This window comes from Camelus ferus, chromosome 7 (assembly GCF_009834535.1).
Source record: "Camelus ferus isolate YT-003-E chromosome 7, BCGSAC_Cfer_1.0, whole genome shotgun sequence".
In the NCBI taxonomy this organism is placed as follows: Eukaryota; Metazoa; Chordata; class Mammalia; order Artiodactyla; family Camelidae; genus Camelus; species Camelus ferus.
Genome location: NC_045702.1, coordinates 62,812,847 through 62,833,388, shown reverse-complemented (window position 1 = coordinate 62,833,388; position 20,542 = coordinate 62,812,847). Strand labels below are relative to the sequence as shown.

The 20,542-nt window shown below is 32.8% G+C and overlaps 1 protein-coding gene and 1 long non-coding RNA gene across 9 annotated transcripts in view; one reads left to right on the top strand and one right to left on the bottom strand.

Annotated features, from left to right (window-relative positions):
• The window catches only part of AKAP9 (A-kinase anchoring protein 9), a 168,499-nt gene that overhangs the window by 135,120 nt on the left and 12,837 nt on the right, over nt 1-20,542 (top strand). For all 8 annotated transcript variants that reach the window (XM_014553322.2, XM_006177783.3, XM_014553313.2 and 5 more), the window contains 12 exons: nt 2,813-2,965; nt 3,320-3,499; nt 4,819-5,895; nt 7,012-7,152; nt 7,663-8,151; nt 8,559-8,622; nt 8,712-8,833; nt 9,428-9,619; nt 9,890-10,078; nt 16,043-16,187; nt 19,120-19,339; nt 20,068-20,218. In XM_014553322.2, the coding sequence (XP_014408808.2) occupies nt 2,813-2,965; nt 3,320-3,499; nt 4,819-5,895; nt 7,012-7,152; nt 7,663-8,151; nt 8,559-8,622; nt 8,712-8,833; nt 9,428-9,619; nt 9,890-10,078; nt 16,043-16,187; nt 19,120-19,339; nt 20,068-20,218 (3,123 nt within the window). The remainder of the gene's footprint in view (nt 1-2,812; nt 2,966-3,319; nt 3,500-4,818; nt 5,896-7,011; nt 7,153-7,662; nt 8,152-8,558; nt 8,623-8,711; nt 8,834-9,427; nt 9,620-9,889; nt 10,079-16,042; nt 16,188-19,119; nt 19,340-20,067; nt 20,219-20,542) is intronic.
• LOC116664987 lies at nt 599-18,079 on the bottom strand. Its single transcript, XR_004321560.1, has 3 exons — nt 18,069-18,079; nt 13,993-13,997; nt 599-706 (listed from the first exon to the last, which is right to left on the bottom strand). It is a non-coding gene; the product is annotated as an uncharacterized LOC116664987 (long non-coding RNA).

Below are 20,542 nucleotides of genomic sequence, written 5' to 3'. Positions count from 1 at the left end.
ATGTAAAGTTGAAACATATATCTCATAATGAAAATAACTTCTTAAACATTCTGTCTTACACTAGGCAAATGTTTTCAGATATCTGACAGAGCATAAATATCAGATGTGTGTCGTTATATTTGAGATACTTCCTATTTCTGTCATAGCCTAAATATGTGTAAAAGTAAGTTTACTACAGTGTTTAGAAATGCAGGATGAATAGAAAGAGAAGAAAACCTTAAAAGATAAGAGTCTCAGGATGATAAGAGGAAATTAATGTGGAGAGAAACAGAAGGAAAAATTTCTTTAAGAAAAAGATGCCTGCAATAGATTTTAGCTCTCTATTGAGCTAATGAGACCTAGCTTACAAACCGCAGTAATAAATAATAACTCTGTTGAAGTCTGTACTAGAAAGTGCTAAGTATTTTCAATGCCTTATGTCATCAGTCCTTATACTCTCCCTGAGGATAGATTCTATTGATGAGTAAACTGAGTCTTAAGGGAGGTTAAGTAATTTGCTAATGTCACATAGTAATTGGTTGAGCAAGAATTCCTCCTCGATTTCTCTGATTCTGGAGCCTTGTGATACTATACTGCCAAAGCATCCCAGCGTGTTTTGCTTTTTTGTGAGACGTGTTACAGACTGTCATTCAACATTTATTGAACCTCCTGTGTGTAGACCACCACTGTCCAATTGTAAAACTAGCTCTGGCCTTCAAGGAATCTACTGTCTAGAAACTAGGAGATTTATACACACACATTTGAAAGAGGTGAGGGTACTTAGAAAGAAAACACAGGTAGGTGCAAATTAATGTAATCCAGTCTAGATATCATTTGATAGCTAAATTAAACAAGTTTAAATCAGAAAGCTGCCATTTTGTTTTTAAACCGTAATAATATTTTTCTGGTTTTTGGTTGTCATAGACTCAGTAATAAGACAGCTAGGGACTGAAGCTAAAGTTTGGCTGAAAAAGAGGAAAGAATGCCCTACAGTGTCATTTTGGGAATTGAAGCCTCTGTTTTGATGCCTCAAGTTCAACTGCTTACAACAGGAATGTTAGTGCTTGCGACCAGTGCTTCTCAGTCTTTGTGCATATGAATCACCCAGGGATCTTGTTAAAAATGAAGAATTCGATTCAGTTGGTCTAGGTTGGGGCTTGAGAATCTGCATTTCTAACTTGTTCTCAGTTCTGCTCCAGGGACCACACCTTGAATATCAAGGCTAAGAATTTGACCATAAACTGTTGTATCAAAAAAGAAAGTAAATATCAGGTGAGGCTGGGCAGCAGTTTTAAGCTTAGGTATCTGCGTATTTGTTGAAATAATGCCTTCTTCATCAAAAGTAGTTGTAGAAGATAAGGATAAGTGTAAACACCATTATATTACATAACTTCAAAGATGACATAATCATCACAGTTTTCAACAAATTAACTTGATAATTATATATGCACAACTACTAAATATATTTAAGGTGTGCCTACTGAGTTTAATACCAGTGTTACAGAAAGTAATTTAAATATAAGTCTTAGACATTAGTTATTAGAAGCAGGATAAATGATAGTTAATGTAAGGTTCCAGAGGGTAAATTCCTGAGGTTCAAGGGCTGACTTCCACTTACTAGCCTTGTGACTATAGGATGAAGTACTCTTTTCTCAGTGACTCCCTTCCTCATTTCCCTCATTTGTGATACGAGGATAATCCTAGTAAAGATTTCATAAAGTTGTTGTTATTAAAAAATAATAATACATATAAAGCATCATATGCAGTGCTTAGCAGTTAATTGTCTATAAATGATAGCTGTTATTACTAGTATCAGTCCTGTTTCTGTTATAGAAATATTAGGCTAAATGATTTTGAAAGTCTTTGCCTTGCTAATGCCAAAAAATGATTGTGATTACGTGTCGATGTATAATCAGAAAATGCTCCCTTTCAAATTCTGAGGTAATAAATGATTTATAGGTACTTTCTGAGCCACCTGCCACTAAATGTTGCTGTTGTATCTCAGGTTGCTTTTAATGCAGCAGTTTTGATCATCAGGTAAATACACATTTGAAAAGTAATTCATTAAAAATGTATTGAGAAGCTACAAAGCACTGAGTTAAATGTTCCTGTCCTCAGTCAAACCCAGTTTTTTAAATATAACAGTAACTAGCTCTTAATATTCATCATTAGTTTTAGTCTCTTTATAATCATCAAAGAGCTACTGCTTTACCATTAATCTGTGCTCAGAAATGAGCTTAATTTCAATTGTCCTACATATGGGAGCCCTCTAATTGTCTCCTAAAATGGTTTTAATAAGTTACTCTTTAAGTTTCTGTATTTCAGATCTAAGGATCTCATGGTCTTTGTCTGCCTCTGTTTCCTTCTGCTCCATGGAGACACATGGCCGCCAAACCTTTCATTGGGTTAATTATTAATATGAACTAAATTGAGCTAGTCTGACTTGGTGGCTTAATTCTACAGCTTTCTCAAGCCTTTCTGATAGCAACTAAATTCAACGTAAAATAAGATTTTAAACGTAGACTCTTTCCCTTCTTTCCATGGCTCTTTTCTGCTTTACCAGAGGAAAAATTTTAGGTAGGAAATGGCCCCTTGTATCCTTCCTCCAAAGGTCTCCTCTTTGCTTTGGGCTTGATGGTTTAAAGGTGTTCAGTTTGAAAATGTCTAGGAAGCACAGTGTGGCTTAGAGAAATCCCTTTCCTTTATTCTCATGGCTCATGTGTTTTAAGCATATACATTATAGAACCAGTAAAGCACTCTTCATCTTGCTTGACAAATACACATTTGTGTAAACAGTTTTTTCTCTTTCCATTTCATAATTTTTGTATCAAAGATCACAAACTTGGAAGAACAGTTAGAACAGTTCAGAGAAGAACTGGAAAATAAGAATGAAGAAGTCCAGCAACTACACATGCAATTAGAAATACAGAAAAAGGAATCTACTACCCGCCTACAAGAACTTGAACAAGAAAACAAATTATTTAAGGTAATTAGTTAAGAAAAACTTTGCCTCTAAATAACTCATTGTTTTTCTCTTGTGTAGCTGTAGTATTAAGCATTTGCTAAATCCAGCTGCTAAATAATACTTAACCAGAGGAACACTAGCTGCAAATAGAATTGCATAGAATTTACCTTAAACGCAACATAAATATTTGAATTCATCACAAATGAAAAAATTTGGAGACCTTTATCAAAGCATTTTAAGAATTACTGGTGATATCTCTGATTTTTTCCATTTGTACATTTTGGCACTATAGCTTCAATAAGAGTTAATTGAAAGAATGTTCCAAAAATCACATGTAATGCTCTATTTAAGTGGGATGGTTATTTTTGTCCCTAGGATGAAATGGAGAAACTGGGATTTGCCATAAAGGAATCTGATGCTATCTCTACTCAAGACCAACATGTACTGTTTGGCAAATTTGCTCAAACAATGCAGGAAAAAGAGGTAGAAATTGACCGATTGAATGAGCAAATTACAGAACTTCAGCATCAACTTAAAATTACAACGGATAACAAGGTATACTAATTTAAAATTGATTATTACATGAAATTATTTAAGCTAGAATTTTACTTTTTTTATTGAAGTATGGTTGATTTACAATATTGGGTTACTTTCAAGTGTATAGCAAGGTGGTCCAATTATATTTATTTTTCTTTCAGATTATTTTCCATTATAGGTTATTACAAGATATTGAACATAGTTCTCTGTGTTATACAGTAACTCCTTGTTGTTTATGTATTTTATGTATAGTAGTTTGTATCAGTTAATCCCACACTCCCAATTTATCCCTCCCTCACTTCCTTTCTTCTTTGGCAACCACTGATTTGTTCTCTCTGTCTGTGAGTCTATTTCTGTTTTGTATATGAATTCATTTATATTATTTTTTAGATTCCACATATCAGTAATGTCATATAATATTTGTCGTTCTCTGTCTGACTTACCTCACTTTTAGTATATATTCTCTAGGTCCATCCATGTTGCTGCAAATGGCAGTATTTCATTCTTTTTTATGGTTAAATAATATACTATTGTATATGTATGTGGAATCATATCTTAAATCAGTCTTCTGTTGATGGGCACTTAGGTTGTTTCCATGTCTTGGCTGTTATAAATAGTGCTGCTGTGGACATTGGGGTACATGTATCTTTTCAAATTAGAATTTTCATCTTTTGAGCATCTATGCCCAGGAGTGGGATTGCTGGATCACTTGGTAGCTCTGTTTTCACTTTTTTAAGGAACATCTATGCTGTTTTCCATAGTGGCAAAATGATGTTTTTCAGTTTCACCTTTAATGTAAAAACCAAATAAAACCTTAATTCTCTTTTACCGATTAACTTTAATTTATTAAGACACATTGGTTTAACAAGCTATGTGTATTTTTATCCCCTCCTAATATTGCCAAAGATTTTTGATGTTTTATAGAGGGTCTCTGGTGACTCAGATTTCATCATCTCATTCTAACCAAATCTGTTAAAAGTTCTTCTATTTAGTATGAGTTAAATAAGATAATGACATTTGGGCACTATCTGTTATGGATTGGTTTATTTCAGTACATCTTCCTTTTCAATTAGAATATATTGGTATTGACTATTTTCCCTATAGGAAATCATATACTAAAAGTATAAATCACTATATTTAATGACTTTCTGAATGAAGTTCTAAATAAGGTCCTTGTTTGACATGACCTCTTCAAGGATTTAGTATGTCTGAGTATATTTGAGAAGTTAATTTTTGTGTGTACAATCAACCCTTTAAGATCTTGTCCTAAAATGAAATAAAATTCCCAAAATGTAAATACATATTGATTATATGTTACTTTTTTCATTAACTAATAGGTTATCGAAGAAAAAAATGAACTGATAAGGGATCTTGAAACGCAAATAGAGTGTTTAATGAGTGATCAGGAACGTGTGAAGAAAAATACAGAAGAAGAAATTGAGCAGCTCAATGAAGTGATTGAAAAACTTCAACAGGAATTAGCAAATATTGAACAGAAGACATCAGTGGATGCTAGTTCTCTCCCTGAAGAAGCAGATAGTTCAAAACATCAATTGGATATGGTAATAGCTGAAAAACTGGCTTTGGAGAAGCAAGTAGAAACTACTAATGAAGAAATGGCCTTTACAAAGAATGTGCTTAAAGAAACCAATTTTAAAATGAACCAGCTAATGCAAGAATTATGCAGTTTAAAGAGAGAACGTGAAAGTATGGGAAAAATCCCAAGTATACCAGAGCAAAGTATTAACATGGCTACAGATGATCTGAGCAAAAACAAACCTGAGCTAGAAGTAGTCCTTACTGAGGATGCTCTTAAACCCCTAGAAAATCAGACTTACCTCAGATCTTTTGAAGAAAACAGCAAAGTTTCCATAAGCAGTTTGAAAACAAAGGTGCTGCAACTTGAGAGCACTGTGAGTGCAAAGGACTTAGAACTTACCCAGTGTCATAGACAAATAAAGGACATGCAAGAGCAAGGCCAGTCTGAAATAGAAATGCTTAAAAAGAAGATTGTAAACCTACAAAATATACTTGAGGAAAAGATTGCAGCTGCTCTTGTGAGTCAAGTCCAACTTGAAGCAGTTAAGGAGTATGCAAAATTCTGTCAAGATAAACAAGCAGTTTCATCAGAACTTGAAAGAAGAAATATGCAGAATTTAAGTCAACTAACAGAAAATGAGATGGGGTCAGATGTGTCAGCATTAACCTTAAGAATATCAGAATTAGAAAGCCAGATGGTTGAAATGCAGGCTAGTTTAATTCTAGAAAAAGAACAGGTAGAAATTGCAGAAAAAAATGCTTTGGAAAAAGAAAAGAAGCTACTAGAACTACAGAAGCTATTGGAGGACAGTGAGAAAAAAGAGAGAGGCAAAGAAAGGAAAAGATGCCCTGAAGGAGATTTTGAAGTTCTTAAGGTTAGTTTGTATTTGATTTTTTTCACTTAAATACCCTAAGAAACACTTTTATTTTGTTCCTTAAACTGACTACTAATTTACTAAATTAAATAATGATTTTTTTACATCTAGCAATTTGTATGTAAAGGGTTCTTATAAAAATTCTGTACAATCATATTATTATCACTAGAAAAATGGCTACAAACTATATTTTGATGTCTTCAAATTACTTTATTTATTTCACTAGAATAATCATTAGGTAGAACAGTCAGAAGAAACTTAGAAATGTTAAGTTCAGCAAATGTCCTCTGAAACTTGTTTGGCTTTTTTCCTCTTTCTCTAATATGCATGTTATACGCTCACCTTTTAAATAATGAAAAATATCAAAATATGTTAGTGTTCTAATGTATGACTGATAAGTCATTAATTTTGGCAGATTTTGTATATGATAATAGATTTCATCCTTTCCTAGGGAAAATTTGTATTTCATCTTTGCAAGTCTACTTAAAGATCTGAAATTGCAGTTATTTCTTAGCATAAGACAGATGTGAAGAGACTTTAATTTTCAGATTCTCACTTCATACATTTATAATTTGGATAGTGAATGTGTAGTCTTATCTGAACACCAGAAGATTAACTAATATATCAGGATTCTATAAATACGTATTTCACAAAGAATAATCTTTCCATTTACTATACTTTTTCCTCCTAGCTCACTGGAACTATATAAATTACTGTAAATTATATTTAAAATTGTAATGTGACTTTCCAAATATGTAAAACTTCTAAGAAATATCTTAGTAAAATCTGGTAGCTTTTGAGGAAAGTGATATAAGTATGAAAATGTTTTGAATGGTAACAAAAAAATATCTTCATTAGTTATAAAATTTTAGGGCATATATTTGATGACATACTTTACTTCTCATTCCCAGAAAATCATTCTTTTCTCACTGTCTCAAGACTTTAGAATGATGGTTTCAAAGAAGTTTCCCTATTTGTTGAAAGAACATGGATCATTCTAAGCCCCTTTATCTACTAGGCAGTCATTCCTGCAAAACTTTATTAGAATGTACAAATGGCTTGAACTTGTCTTTGTTTTTTGGAAATGACGTGTTCATGTTTTCCACTGCCATTCAGACAACTACTGAATTGATTCATACCAGTGAAGAAAGTGGATTTTTTGGTCAACTTGAAGCTCTGAGAGCTGAGTCAGCAGCTACCAATGAAGAACTTGCCAGTTTTAAAGAGATAGCAGAAAAGCTTCAAGAAGAGCTTTTGGTAAAATAAGTAACATAGCCCCTAATTCAGTTATTTTTTCCTATCTTAACTTCATTTCAGAGTGTATTCTCTTCTTTGAAAACAAACCCAGATCTGTCACTTCACAGCTAGAAAAAAATCTGTGAATTTGGTGAAATTTATCACCATCTTACTGTTATCTTTCTTGCTTCGTTTTCCTTGGAATTTTTTGTTAGGGAGATGCTTTTAACCTGTAGTCTGTTAATGAAGGAGGAGAAAGACAGGTGTTACAGAGAACTGTATATCCTCTAAGAACCAAAATTAGAGGCTGATAAAATGATTTCACTTCTATGGTAATCTGTATCTACACACACACACACACACATACACAAATACATAACGTATGAAAACTATGAGCATTCCTGAAATATTTTTCCTGTTATTCTGAGGAAAGTGAACATATTAGCATGAATTATATTGCCCTCTCTATCCTAAATTCTATATGTGGTATTTTTAACTGAATGTCCTACTGTTCTATTCATTATGTTTTAGGTAAAAGAAACAAATATGGCATTTCTCCAGAAAGATTTATACGAAGTTAGGGATCAACTCACAAAGGCAGAAGAGAAATTATCCTACTTCTTAGAAAAAGAAGATAATACTGAGGTACAAGAAAACAGAAAGGTCTGCATATTAGAGCCACTTCCTATAAAAGTGGATAAAAGCTCCGCATCCCAGACAGGTGGGACTCTCAAGGTCCATAGCAGCAGTCAGACTCCACAAATTCTTGTTAGAAATACAGGAATCCAAATTGATTTACGGAGTGAATGCTCATCAGAAGAAGTCACTGAAATAATTAATCAGTTTACCGAAAAAATTGAGCAGATGCAAGAACTACATGCTGCTGAAATTCTGGATATGGAATCCAGACATATTTCAGAAACTGAAACCTTAAAGAGGGATCACTATGTTGCTGTTCAGTTACTGACAGAGGAATGTGGTGCCTTGAAGTCAGTGATACAGTGTCTGAGATCTAAAGAGGTATTTGGTTTTCATAATATGTATTTTTTCGACATTCTATGATTTTTTTTTCAAAATTCTGTGTTTTTAAGACAGAAATTTGGGGCAATCTCTTCCTTATGATAAAATTACAGCTTAAAATCTTTCCATTGTGTGAAGTCAGATAATAATATTCCACAGAGTTCCTTTGCAGTTTTACAACCTGATGTTACCATTTTTTAATTTATTAATGTCTCATTATGATAATATCCATGAAGAAAAAAATTAGACTTTTTATAAAGCATGGATAGTTTCATTAATTATGAAATGTGTGACATATTTAATTGTGGGGTTTTTTTGGACAGCATTAGAAAAGAACAAAATTATTCATTGAACCCTATTATTTATCAAAGCAAAAAATTTATTTTTTGTTTGTTTTCTCCAATTAGGGATCCTCACTTCCTGAATTAACACATTCTGATGCTTACCAAACTAGAGAAATATGTTCCAGTGGTAAGTTATAAATTCCTGGAAACTGTGTAGTACTTCTTTAAAAAGAGTTTGTTTCTCTTTAATAGTCAGTGGTGTCTTCTTTATTTTAGATTCTGGATCAGACTGGGGTCAGGGAATTTATCTTACACAAAGTCAGGGATTTGACACAGCATCAGAAGGCCGAGGAGAAGAAGGTGAAAGTTCAACAGATTCATTTCCAAAGAAGATAAAGGTACAAAAGACATACTTCTTTCCATAAAACTTAGCCAGTGTGGTTTCTATATTGAACATAGTAGTTCATTACAAGTTACCTTAGAAGCACTTACTGTAGTAAGATCCTCTCTGAAGAGAGAATTGTATAGCTAGAAGGAACCTTGGAGCTCTAGTTATATTTCTAAATTTTGTGGGTAATAAAGTACAAGGTACTTAATTATTTTATAAATTTTTTTTAATAACTTATATTCCTAATATTTTTGTTTGCCAAAATTATTCAAGCAGTCTCAAAAACTACAGTGTATCTCCTATATATTCCTTTTGGTCAAATTAGTGCCATTAAATTAAATCCAAGAAGAGCACATTAGATAAATAGAAGGAACTTAGAGATGAGAGCTACACAGAGTCATAGGCCGTCTTTTGGGATTGGCTTACCCCGCCACAGGAAGAAGGCATTCAGCAATGGTAATCTGATGTTTCCTTTCTGTAGTGGCTTTTCTAAGTCAGTCCGACTGGGATAAAGCTATCTTAAAATTTATTTGTTTTCCTGTGTCTGACTTTGCAATCTTTGAAGAAAATTTCATAATTTTGTCTTTTGGGTTATGGTTTCCAGGGATTACTGAGAGCTGTCCATAATGAAGGCATGCAGGTGCTCTCTCTCACTGAGTCTCCCTATAGTGACGGAGAGGACCATTCTGTTCAGCAAGTTTCAGAATCTTGGCTAGAAGAGAGAAGAGCTTACCTTAGTACAATCTCATCGCTTAAGGATTTAATTACCAAAATGCAAGTGCAGAGAGAAGCCGAGGTACTCAAAGAATATTATGCATCAAAATAGTTTTATATGATTTTTATCAATAATAAGGCACTTTACAAATTAAATTCTTGTCTTTTATGATATATTTTCTTATGAATTACTATATATTGCTTAAATGCCCCAAGTCACACACTTAAAAATAAACTCATATCTCCTTAGGCTTCTAATACTTATTTTGGTTAGTAGATAGATAGGTCATTTTTAAAACTTTTTAAAGCATGCTTATTTGAAGACTAACTTTTGTTTTTTATACTCTGCTAGGTTTATGATAGTTCTCAATCTCATGAGAGCTTCTCCGACTGGCGAGGTGAACTTCTACTTGCTCTTCAACAAGTTTTCTTAAAGGAGCGTAGTGTTTTACTAGCCACATTTCAGACGGAGCTGACAGCTCTAGGTACTAGAGATGCAGTTGAATTATTAAACTGTTTGGAACAGAGAATACAAGAACAGGTATCAAAATGAAACTTTAAATAAAACTTTAAAACATAAAGAATGCTTTTTAATAGTAATGAGAAAATGAGTTGTTGCTTGGTTTTAGAGTAAGTCTGAAGATTAAAATTTTAATAGGAACCACTAAAAATATGTAGGAGAAGAATTATTACCTTAAATGTTTTGTGTTATGTTATATTATAAAATAAGACTAAAATTTAATGAGCTAAGCCTCCAACTTAGGAAGTTAGAAAGAAAGCAACAAAATAAGACCAAAGAAAGTAGAGAGAATAAGATACTTTCAGTTCTCGTTATTTGCAGTAGTTAGATTCTGTAAAGTTGCTGAAAATGCTGTGCCATTGCTACTAGGGGAAATACAGAGGTAGATTCCTCTGAGCCCCTGGTGATGACATTTTTGTTAACCAGTCAATATATAACCTTGTTTTATATGTGCTTCTATTTAAAGGCACTTTATTTCCTATATTCCGTTGACTCATTAAGACTGAACTCATGGCCTACAGCACTATAACTTATACCAAAACTTATACCTTATCTAACACATGCATTTTCTCTGTAACATACCTTACAGTCTTCTTCTGCTTAGGAACACTAGACAGCACTTCATATCTCTGCTTGGGGACCATGTTAAACAGCAAAATCACCAATAAAAGGCACAGAAGTACAAAAAACACAGCACTAAGTAGATGGCAGAAAGGACACTTGTTTACAGTATAAGAGACAAAAGAAGGCAGAATTCACCTGGTTCAACTTCAACTAGGAACATATGCATCTGGCAATTTAAATTTTTGCCACTCTGTGCATTTTTGAGAATAACCGTTAAGAGCACCACAAGTATTGAGTTTGGGGTTATAGACAAATTTTAATGAATAGGCAGATTATTCTTTTTTTAATTGAAGTATAGTCAGTTTACAATGTTGTGTCAATTTCTGGTGTATAGCATAATAGTTTAGTCATATATATATACATACATACATTTGTTTTCATATTCTTTTTCATTATAGGTTACTACAAGATATAGAATATAGTTCCCCGTGCTATAGAAACTTGTTGTTTGTCTATTTTATATATAGTAGTTAGTATCTGCAAATCTTGAACTCCCAATTTATCCCTTCTCACCTCCTTCCCCCACTGATAACCATACGTTTGTTTTCTATGTCTGAATCTGTTTCTGTTTTGTAAATAAGTCCATTTGTCTCTTTTTTTTTTTTGCAGATTCTGCATATGATTAATATCACATGTTATTTTTCTTTCTCTGGCTTAATTCACTTAGAATAACAGTCTCCAGGTCTATTATTTTATTTTTTATGGCTGACTAATATTCCATTGTATAAGTATACTACAACTTCTTCATCAAGGCATTTGTCTATGGATATTAGGTTGTTTCCATGTCTTGGCTGCTGTGAGTAGTGCTGCTATGGACATTGGGGTGTATGTATCTTTTCGAATTAGAGTTTCCTCTGGATATATATCCAGGAGTGGGATTGCTGGATCCTATTATAAGTCTATTTTTAGTTTTTTGAGGAATCTCCATTCTGTTTTTCATAATGGCTGCACCAAACTACATTCCCACCAACAGTGTAGGAGGATTCCCTTTTCTGCACATCCTCTCCAGCATTTGTCATTTGGACTTTTTAATGATGGCCATTCTGACCAGTGTGAAATGATACCTCATTGTAGTTTTGGTTTGCATTTCTCTTATAATTAGCAATATTGAGCATTTTTTTTTCATGTGTGAATAGGCAAATTCTTAAATACATAATCCACAAATAATGAGGCTCAACTATAATAAAGAAAAAATAAGTTGGTGAAATGCATACACTGGTACAATAGAATAAAAACACTGAAAGTCAGTTCTTTGAAAGGTTAATAAAACAAACTTCTGGAGAATAGGGTAAGGAGAATTCTTTCTTAAGAATTAGGAATAAATATGGGATTATAATAAAGATATAGCTGAGACGTAAAAATAATAGAATAATTTTATGTCAGTTCAAAAACTTGAGTGAAATGGACTGATTTTTTAGAAAAATATTGTTTATCAAAACTCATTCAAACCCAGCAGTTCCACTTATGAGTATATATTCAAAAAAAACCAAAAACAGTAATTCAAAAAGATAATGTGCCCCAGCAGCATTATTTACAATTGCTAAGATATGGAAGCAACCTAAGTGTCCATCGGCAGATGAATGGATAAAGCAGATATGTGTACACACAATCACACACACACACACACACACACACACACACACACACACACACACACACACACACACACACACACACACACACAATGGAATACTACTCAGTCATTAAAAAAGAATGAAATTTTGCTATTTGTAACAACGTGGATGGACTTGGAGTGTATTGTTCTAAGTGAAATACAGACGAATACTGTATGATACCACTTATGTGGAATTTAAAAAATAAGAGCAAACTAGTGAATATAATAAAAAAGAAACAGACTCAGATATAGAGAACAAACTAATGGTTACCAGTGGAGAGAGGGAAGTGGGGAGGAGCAATAGAGGGTTAGGTGTTAAGAGGTACAAAGTATTATGTATAAAATAAGCAACAATGATATATTGTACAGCACAGGAAATATGGCCAGTATTTTATAATAACCATAAATGGAGTATAACCTTTACAAATTGTGAATCACTAAATTGTGCGTCTGTAACATATAATATTGTACATCACCTATACTTCAATAGAAAAAAAGAAAGAGAGAGATACTTCCAAAAGCATACCAAAAAAACCCAAAACAAAAACAAAAAACCTCATTCTAGAAGAATTGGAAAACCTAAAAAGACCTAAAACTAGTAAAAGAATCCAATCAGTAGTTAAAATCTACTCACAACATTCAGCACCCAGATCTTGATTTTTAACTACATCCTCCATTAAAATAAACTAAGAGTCCTTGGAGAAATGGCTGATTTCAAGGCTGCAGAAGGGAAAATACAAGATGAAACTGGAATATCTTGTTTAACAGACAAGGAATTGCTGAAAGAATGAAGGAGATAGAAGGTCACAAAGGCCAGCTTGAGCAAATTCCCACTGACTACATTTGGAACAATTTGGATATCTAAATAATGATAGTGACATATTATAAGCCAAGAAGTAAACTAAGAATCCATGAATTACTTCTGATGTAAATGAATGAATAAAAATTCTTCCTTACAATAGAATAGCAACTAGTGTGTAGAATAAATGTTGAAATCAGTAGATCAATTCATGAAGTAATCAGCAGTGAATGCTAAAACTACTATAAAAAAGTTTGATCAGAAAAGTGTATTTACATAGTTTCAATGTAAATCCCCAGAAAATCCTTTTTAGTTACAAAAGGAAAAGAGTAACTTTACAGTGGAGAAACCTTGTAGGTAGCACCTTAACCAAGTGATCAGAATTAATATCACCAGTAATGGAACAGACAGACATGTACTTCCTATATGAAAAACATCACTTTTGTACAAAACCAAAACCTATTCGTAGGGACGTATCAGACCAAAACAAATTAAAACCACTACACATAGATCAGAATGGCCAAAATAAAAATTAGTGACACCACCAAGTGTTGGTGAGGAAGCAGAGAAATTTCATCTCTCTTACCGGATTATAAAATGGAAGAGCCACTCTGGAAAATTATCTAGCAGTTTCTTAAAAAGTTAAATATACACTTAGCATATGACCTAGAAGTCACACTCATAGATGTTTAATTAGGCAAAAATGAAATCTTATGTCTCCATAAAAGCTTATATATAAATGTTCAGTTTTGCTTGTAATAGCCAAAAACTGGAAACAACCCAGATGTTCTTTGAAAGGTGAATAGAGGAACAAGTCATAATACATCCACACAACTAAATACTACTCAGCAATTAAAATGAGACAAACTATTCATAGCCTCAATTATTGTGTAACACTCCTTCTTTTTGGTGGAAGGAGGAATCAAACTTTTCTCGAGGAATTTTGAGGAGGGCTGAGAGGACAGTGAGATTTGACATCCTCGGCCAAGTTAGGATCTCCCCAGCTTCACTGTCACTGAAGGCATGACACTTTTGAAATGACAAGGTTATAGTGATAGAGAACAGATCAGTGGTTGTCAGGGGTTAGGGTTGGGGAGAGGATATTACTAGAAAGGAATTTCTTTGTGGTGATAAAACAGTTCAGTATCCTGATTTTGGAGGTGGTTACATGAACCTATACATGGGGTAAAATTTCATAGTTCTTCATATCAAGAAAAAGAATGGGTGCATGTAAAAACTAATGAAATATGAATAAGCCCTGTCCTTTAAATAGTATTGTATCCATGTCAGTTTCCTGGTTTTGATAATGTACTATAGTTATATAAGATGTTATCAGGGCAAGCTGACTGAAGAGTACATAGGAACTTTGTTTTAAATTATTCAAAGAAGTTTTGTAAAACAGAAGGACTACTGTCAAAAAGTCAAGGCCACAAAAGACAAAGACTTATAAATAGCACTTTTCCCCCCTTTTGCTATTAAGACATTTAGCAAAATTTAAATAAGCTTTGTACATTAGATAATAGTATTGTAGTATGTTAATCTTCACTTTTGATAATTGTACTGTGGTTTGTAAAAGAATGTTCTTGTTTTTAGGAATTATAAACTGCAGTTTTTAAGGGTAAAGGAGCATTTGCAACATATCCTCACAAATTTTGGAAAAGAAAAACGATAGGTGCATGTATGTGTAGGTAAATTCACACATATGGTATGGGGTGGGGAAAGAGAGAATGCGGAAGCAAAGGTGGTTAGTATTTGGGAAATTTGGATGAAAGATATAAGATTTCTTGCACAATTTTTGGACTTTTCTGTAAGTCTGAAATTACATCAAAATATGAAGTTACAAACAATTTTCAAAAAATCTACCCATAGGAATTATACCAAATCCAAGTGGTTTTACAGGTGAAGTATACCAAACATTTAAGGAGCAGCTAATTCCAGTCTTATACCTATGCGCCCATTGTAGGATGATTGGAGGAATGCCCTTTTTATCAGGAAGGTAATAAAAATAGTAGTAATTACCCTGTTACCAAAATCATACAAAGATAATACAAGAAAGAAAAATTATGGGCCTATTTTACTTATGAATATAGATGCAGAAATCCTAAACAACATACTATGTATATTTTTTAAAATGATACATTTTTAAAAGACACAATCACCTTACACTTATCCAGGGATGTAGAGGAAGCAAGTAAGTAAAACTCACGTGACTCATTACTTTAACAAATTAAAGGGGAAAAAAAGCCCAATGATCAGCTCAAGAGGTACAGGAAATAAAGAAATACCTATATACCTATACACATACATACAATAAAATGAAGAATTTCATACTTTAAAACACCTTAAAAAATAAACTAAAAACAAAAAGAAATTTCTTGAACTGAGTAAATGCTATGTCTTGCAAAAACTACAGTAAGTATTATATCTGACAGTTAAATGTTAACATTTCTTACCAAAGGATTCACTATTTCAACTGTGTCCAAAAGTTCTGCCAGCAGAGCAAAGCAAGAAAAACATGTAAAACGAAACTGGATTTTTTTAGAGAGAGAGAGAGAGAAAGAGTGTGTGTGTGTGTGTGTGTGTGTGTGTGTAATGTAATATACAGAGTACATGAGAATAACACCAGACTCAGAATTTGGTTATTTCTTGAGCACGTGGTGCAGAGGAGGATGTTCAGGGAGCCGACATGGGGGCTTTAGCTGTATAGGTGCTGTTTCTTAGGCTAAGTTCATGGGTGTTCATTACATTATTCTTCATGTTTTATTGAGTGTTTGAAGAATTTTGAAACAAATGTAAACGTTAACATCTGAAAAGTAAATCCTAATTAGTAGGAAGAAAAAATTAACATCTTTCCAAAATTTTAGCATGCATAATCCATTCCTTCTTCTTCAAACTTCCTGGTTGTTAATTTTATTATCTTTAAAACTCTCCTCGCTTTTTTTTATAGAGTATTGAATATCAGGCAGCTATGGAATGCCTCCAGAAAGCAGATAGAAGGAGTTTGTTATCTGAAATTCAAGCACTGCATGCTCAAATGAATAATAAGAAAATGACTCAGAAAAGAGAACAAGAGAATGATCAACCAAGCCAAGGTATGCTATGTGGCAGGCTCATGTGATAACACAAAAAGTTCAGACTGTTTTGTTTCCCTTATTATTATTCAGTTAAAACACATTTCCTCTTAGTCACATTTTCTTCTCATTCTCCTATCAAGGAGTTGATCTACTTGCTCTGGGGATTAAAGAGTTGTCCAGCTTGTTTTAAGGCATATATATGTATAACAATATTTTTTAAAATAATATTTTAAGATAATATTGTTTGAAATTTTTTTTAAGAGTTGAATAATATTTCCATTAGGGTTCTCTGACCAGGCACAAACTCATACTAAAACTTTGGGAATAGAAATAAAATATGTTCAGTCATGCTGTGCCATCTAAGCTTATTTCTCCATCTTAAATAAAAGCAATAGTTCTTGAAATTGGGAGGAGGTAGTGGTGGTAGAGGTAAGGGGTTATTGCTCAATTACAAGAGAGAAAATGCTGTGTGTGCCAAAAAGGTCGGTAAAGACACGCTTTAAAATAGCAAACAATTGTGCTTTGATCCCTTAGAGTCTGAAAATGACTTTAGCTGTTTGTGGAAAGAGAGTGACAGTAACTCTTAGAATATAAATACAAATAGTAAATACAGAATAAATACAAGTAACTCTTACAAAATAAATTTAAAAAAATTAAAGAGTCATCAGTTTTCTGACATAAACAGATCTATTTAATTTAAAATGAATAGGCATTATCTTGATCAGGTTGTTTAGCACATTAAGTTCATTTTCTTTCTTTGTTTTGAAGTTCTGTGTGAGTCTAATCTAAAAGAAAAAGGAATCCACAATGAAAGTAAACATTTCTTTTTTAATACCTTTTTTAAAAAATTGTGAACTATAACAGACATACAGAAAAGTGCAAAATGCAAAAATATATACTCTATAGCAAATTATTAAATGACTATCTGGAGAAGCATCACCCATATCACATATTCCATAAGCCTCCTTCTACTCCTCTGTAGTAACCTAGAGGTTACCATTATCCTGACTTTTTACTGCCTATTTATATATTCCTAAGCCACATAATTTTAAAGTTTTTCCTGCTTTTGAACTTTATTACTCCATATATTTGTGTCTTGTTTCTTTCACCTCTCTGTGCCATTTTTCTGAGTTACTACATTTATCTCTAGTTCATTCGTTTTTCTTACTGTATAGAATTTCTTTGTGTGAATATTCCACAATTTATATCCATTCTGTGGTTGAATATTTTGGTTGTTTTTAGCTATTGAATCCAATAGTATTCTGTACATTGTTATGCCATTTTTCTGATGCATACATGCAAGAGTCTTCTGGGTACATATCTAGGAGTGGGCTTGCTGGATCATGGAATGCGTATCTTTAAATGTACTAGGCAGTGTCAAACTGTTTTCCAAAGTGGTCATATCAGTTTGTGCACTTTCCGGCAGTGTATGAGAGTTCTGTTGCTTCACAATCTTTGCCAACAGTTGATATTGTCAGCCTATTGTTGCCAGTCTGGTGGGTGTGCAGTGGATTGTTATTATGGTTTTAATTTACATTTCTCTAATTACTGAATTGGCTTAGTTCTTTGTCATAATGATTAATCAACTAGCTTGATTTTTGGTTTTGTGATGTCCTTTTTCAGATCTTTCCCTCACTTTTCAATAGAAATGTCTGTTAATTTAAATTGAGCTGCACCTAGAAATCATTAAAGTGAAATCTAATTTGTATCATATCTAGTGAAGGCACATCTTTGTCTTCAGTTCTGTTTAATAGAATGATAGAAACACCTGTGCTTCTGCAAGTTTTGAAAGTTATACCTGTCTCACATTTGTCATTGATAAGCTGAAGATTTTAAATAGCTTTAAATATTTCAGTATAATGAGGTCACAAATTAAATATATCCCTTATATTTAGACACAGGAAGAGTATTTTTAGAAAATTTATTAGTATTAGTTTACTTAAATAGAACTCCATCGAAAGCTTAATTAGTGTCACATAGGGACATATTTATGAGTATAAATCCTTAGCCTCTACTCCCCAAGAAATAGTTTTAAAGCCTAAATTAACATAAATTCTCTCGAGCCAGTGTTATTCCTGTCTCCTAACATCAGTAATGTGAAGTATGAGATGATGAACTTCAATGAAATTTTTTAAGTTAAAGATACATTTATGGTAGAATAGAGAAACAAAAGAATAGAATAAAAGTCACCCCTAGAATCTCCTAAATCCTAAAATAATGACTAATGACTATTAACACTCAGGTAAATATGTCTTAAGATTTTTTCATTGTGCATATGTATGTAAGTTTATATTTTTCACAAAAATGAGTTGATATATATTTCATTCATTTTTCCATTATACTGAGGGATTTAAATATTTCACTTTGTTTTCAGTGAAACAGGCATGTAGCAAAGGTTTGGTATGTTTTTAAAGGAAAAACCATAATCCAAACTGGTGTTAGGACTTCCTGTTATAGTGAAGTTCCTAGAGACTGTCTATGAAGGAAGGCTTAACAAAACAAGCAGCAGTGCTGATCATTATAGTCATAATTACATGGATAATTCCTGCAAGTATTTTGGCTATGAAAAACCATTGGCATTTTTTAATGTGAGCTGTTGAAATTTTGAATGAACAAATACAAGCTCCTATTTTCAGTATTATGTGAACACCACAAGTTTTTTTTTAATTTCAAGTCCTGCATCCAGTGATGAATTCTGTTTAACTTTTATCATATATATACATATATATATAGTTCTGAAATCTTGACCAAGTTAGCACTATGAGGAAAATATTTTAAAATGTATTTATATTAATTGCTAACTTTGGGGGCTATAATCTTTTCATATTTGCTTTGTAGAATTCTCAAGTTACAAATCCTAAATTACAAATCAGTTCTTACCAACAAAATATTTGGAAACCAAATATGAGTTGCTAGATCGTATTTTAAATATTAACAATTTTCTGCTTAGACCTCCTAGAATATAATATGCAGCAGAAGCAGTCTCAAATGCTGGAAATGCAGGTGGAGCTCAGCAGTGTGAAAGACAGAGCAACAGAACTGCAAGAACAACTAAGTTCTGAGAAGATGGTGGTTGCTGAACTGAAGAGTGAACTTGCACAAACTAAATTGGAACTAGAAACCACACTCAAGGCACAGCATAAGCACCTAAAGGAATTAGAGGCATTCAGGTGTGCCAAGTTTCCTTACTAGAAACCTGTATTAGGGAAGGACTTGGAGTAATTTTGTCACAGACATTGTGCAGATCTTACAAAAACAAAATTATATGTGATGTTTACATAGCATGAAACTCTTACTTACACGAAAAACTGCAGTGGAAAGGAAACACTCCAAATTTTTTCAGATGATAAACTCATGATTAGGTTTTGGCATATTCTCCACGTGGCTTCAGTTCTATTTGAGACTTGTTGTATAAGAGACATAATTTTGACCTTCATTTTACCAAATAATTTGAAGTGATATTTATGAACTCAATAGAATTCATGGCTTAGTTACCTAAAATATGCAAAACGTTTAAAAGATAACACTTGTAAAAAGGATAAATTTGTTGGTGTAAATACTGAGATACTCTGCTTGCCAAGAACATATTGCAAGTATAGGCATTATTTTGAACATTGTTTCCACACAAACGATGATTCCCACTATTCAGTAAAAGACAAAGGAAATTTTTTATTATTATTTTGTAACAATAAGTTGTTCACAGTAGTAAATAATAGCTTGTATCTGTATTACTAGAAACAGTTAATTTGAAATGAACCACAAAGATCTTTAATCTTTACTTGGTTTATATTTTCCTATTAGCTGATTGATAATATGCCTTCACTTTTCAGTGGACACTGTTCTCTTTCTCTCTGAATATATACTTGGTCAAAGGAGTTTATTTTTCTCTCTGATTTAGATTGGAAGTTAAAGATAAAACAGATGAAGTACATTTGCTTAATGACACATTAGCAAGTGAACAGAAAAAATCCAGAGAGCTCCAGTGGGCTTTAGAGAAAGAGAAAGCCAAGCTGGGACGCAGTGAAGAGCGGGATAAAGAAGAACTTGAGGTATTGTTACCTTTGTCTTTAAATATCTGTGAAAAAATCCAAAACAATAGAAGAGAGAGGCGATGTTTCTCTTCCTAAAATTTTACCCTTAGATCCTTTACTAGGTATTATGAATTGTTCACTGTATGTCAGATATTATAATGTTATCTAAAGTGTATTATCAGGAATTGCTAATAGTATGATCCTTTTTCTGTAAAACAAGAAAAAATTCAAGGATGCGTAGAGACTGTTCTGCTACAGCTGTGTTTCAGGAATTTGAATTAGTGCACGTACAATTTGATAAATGTGGCAGAATGTGTCAGTTTAATACAGTAGTTTTAGTCC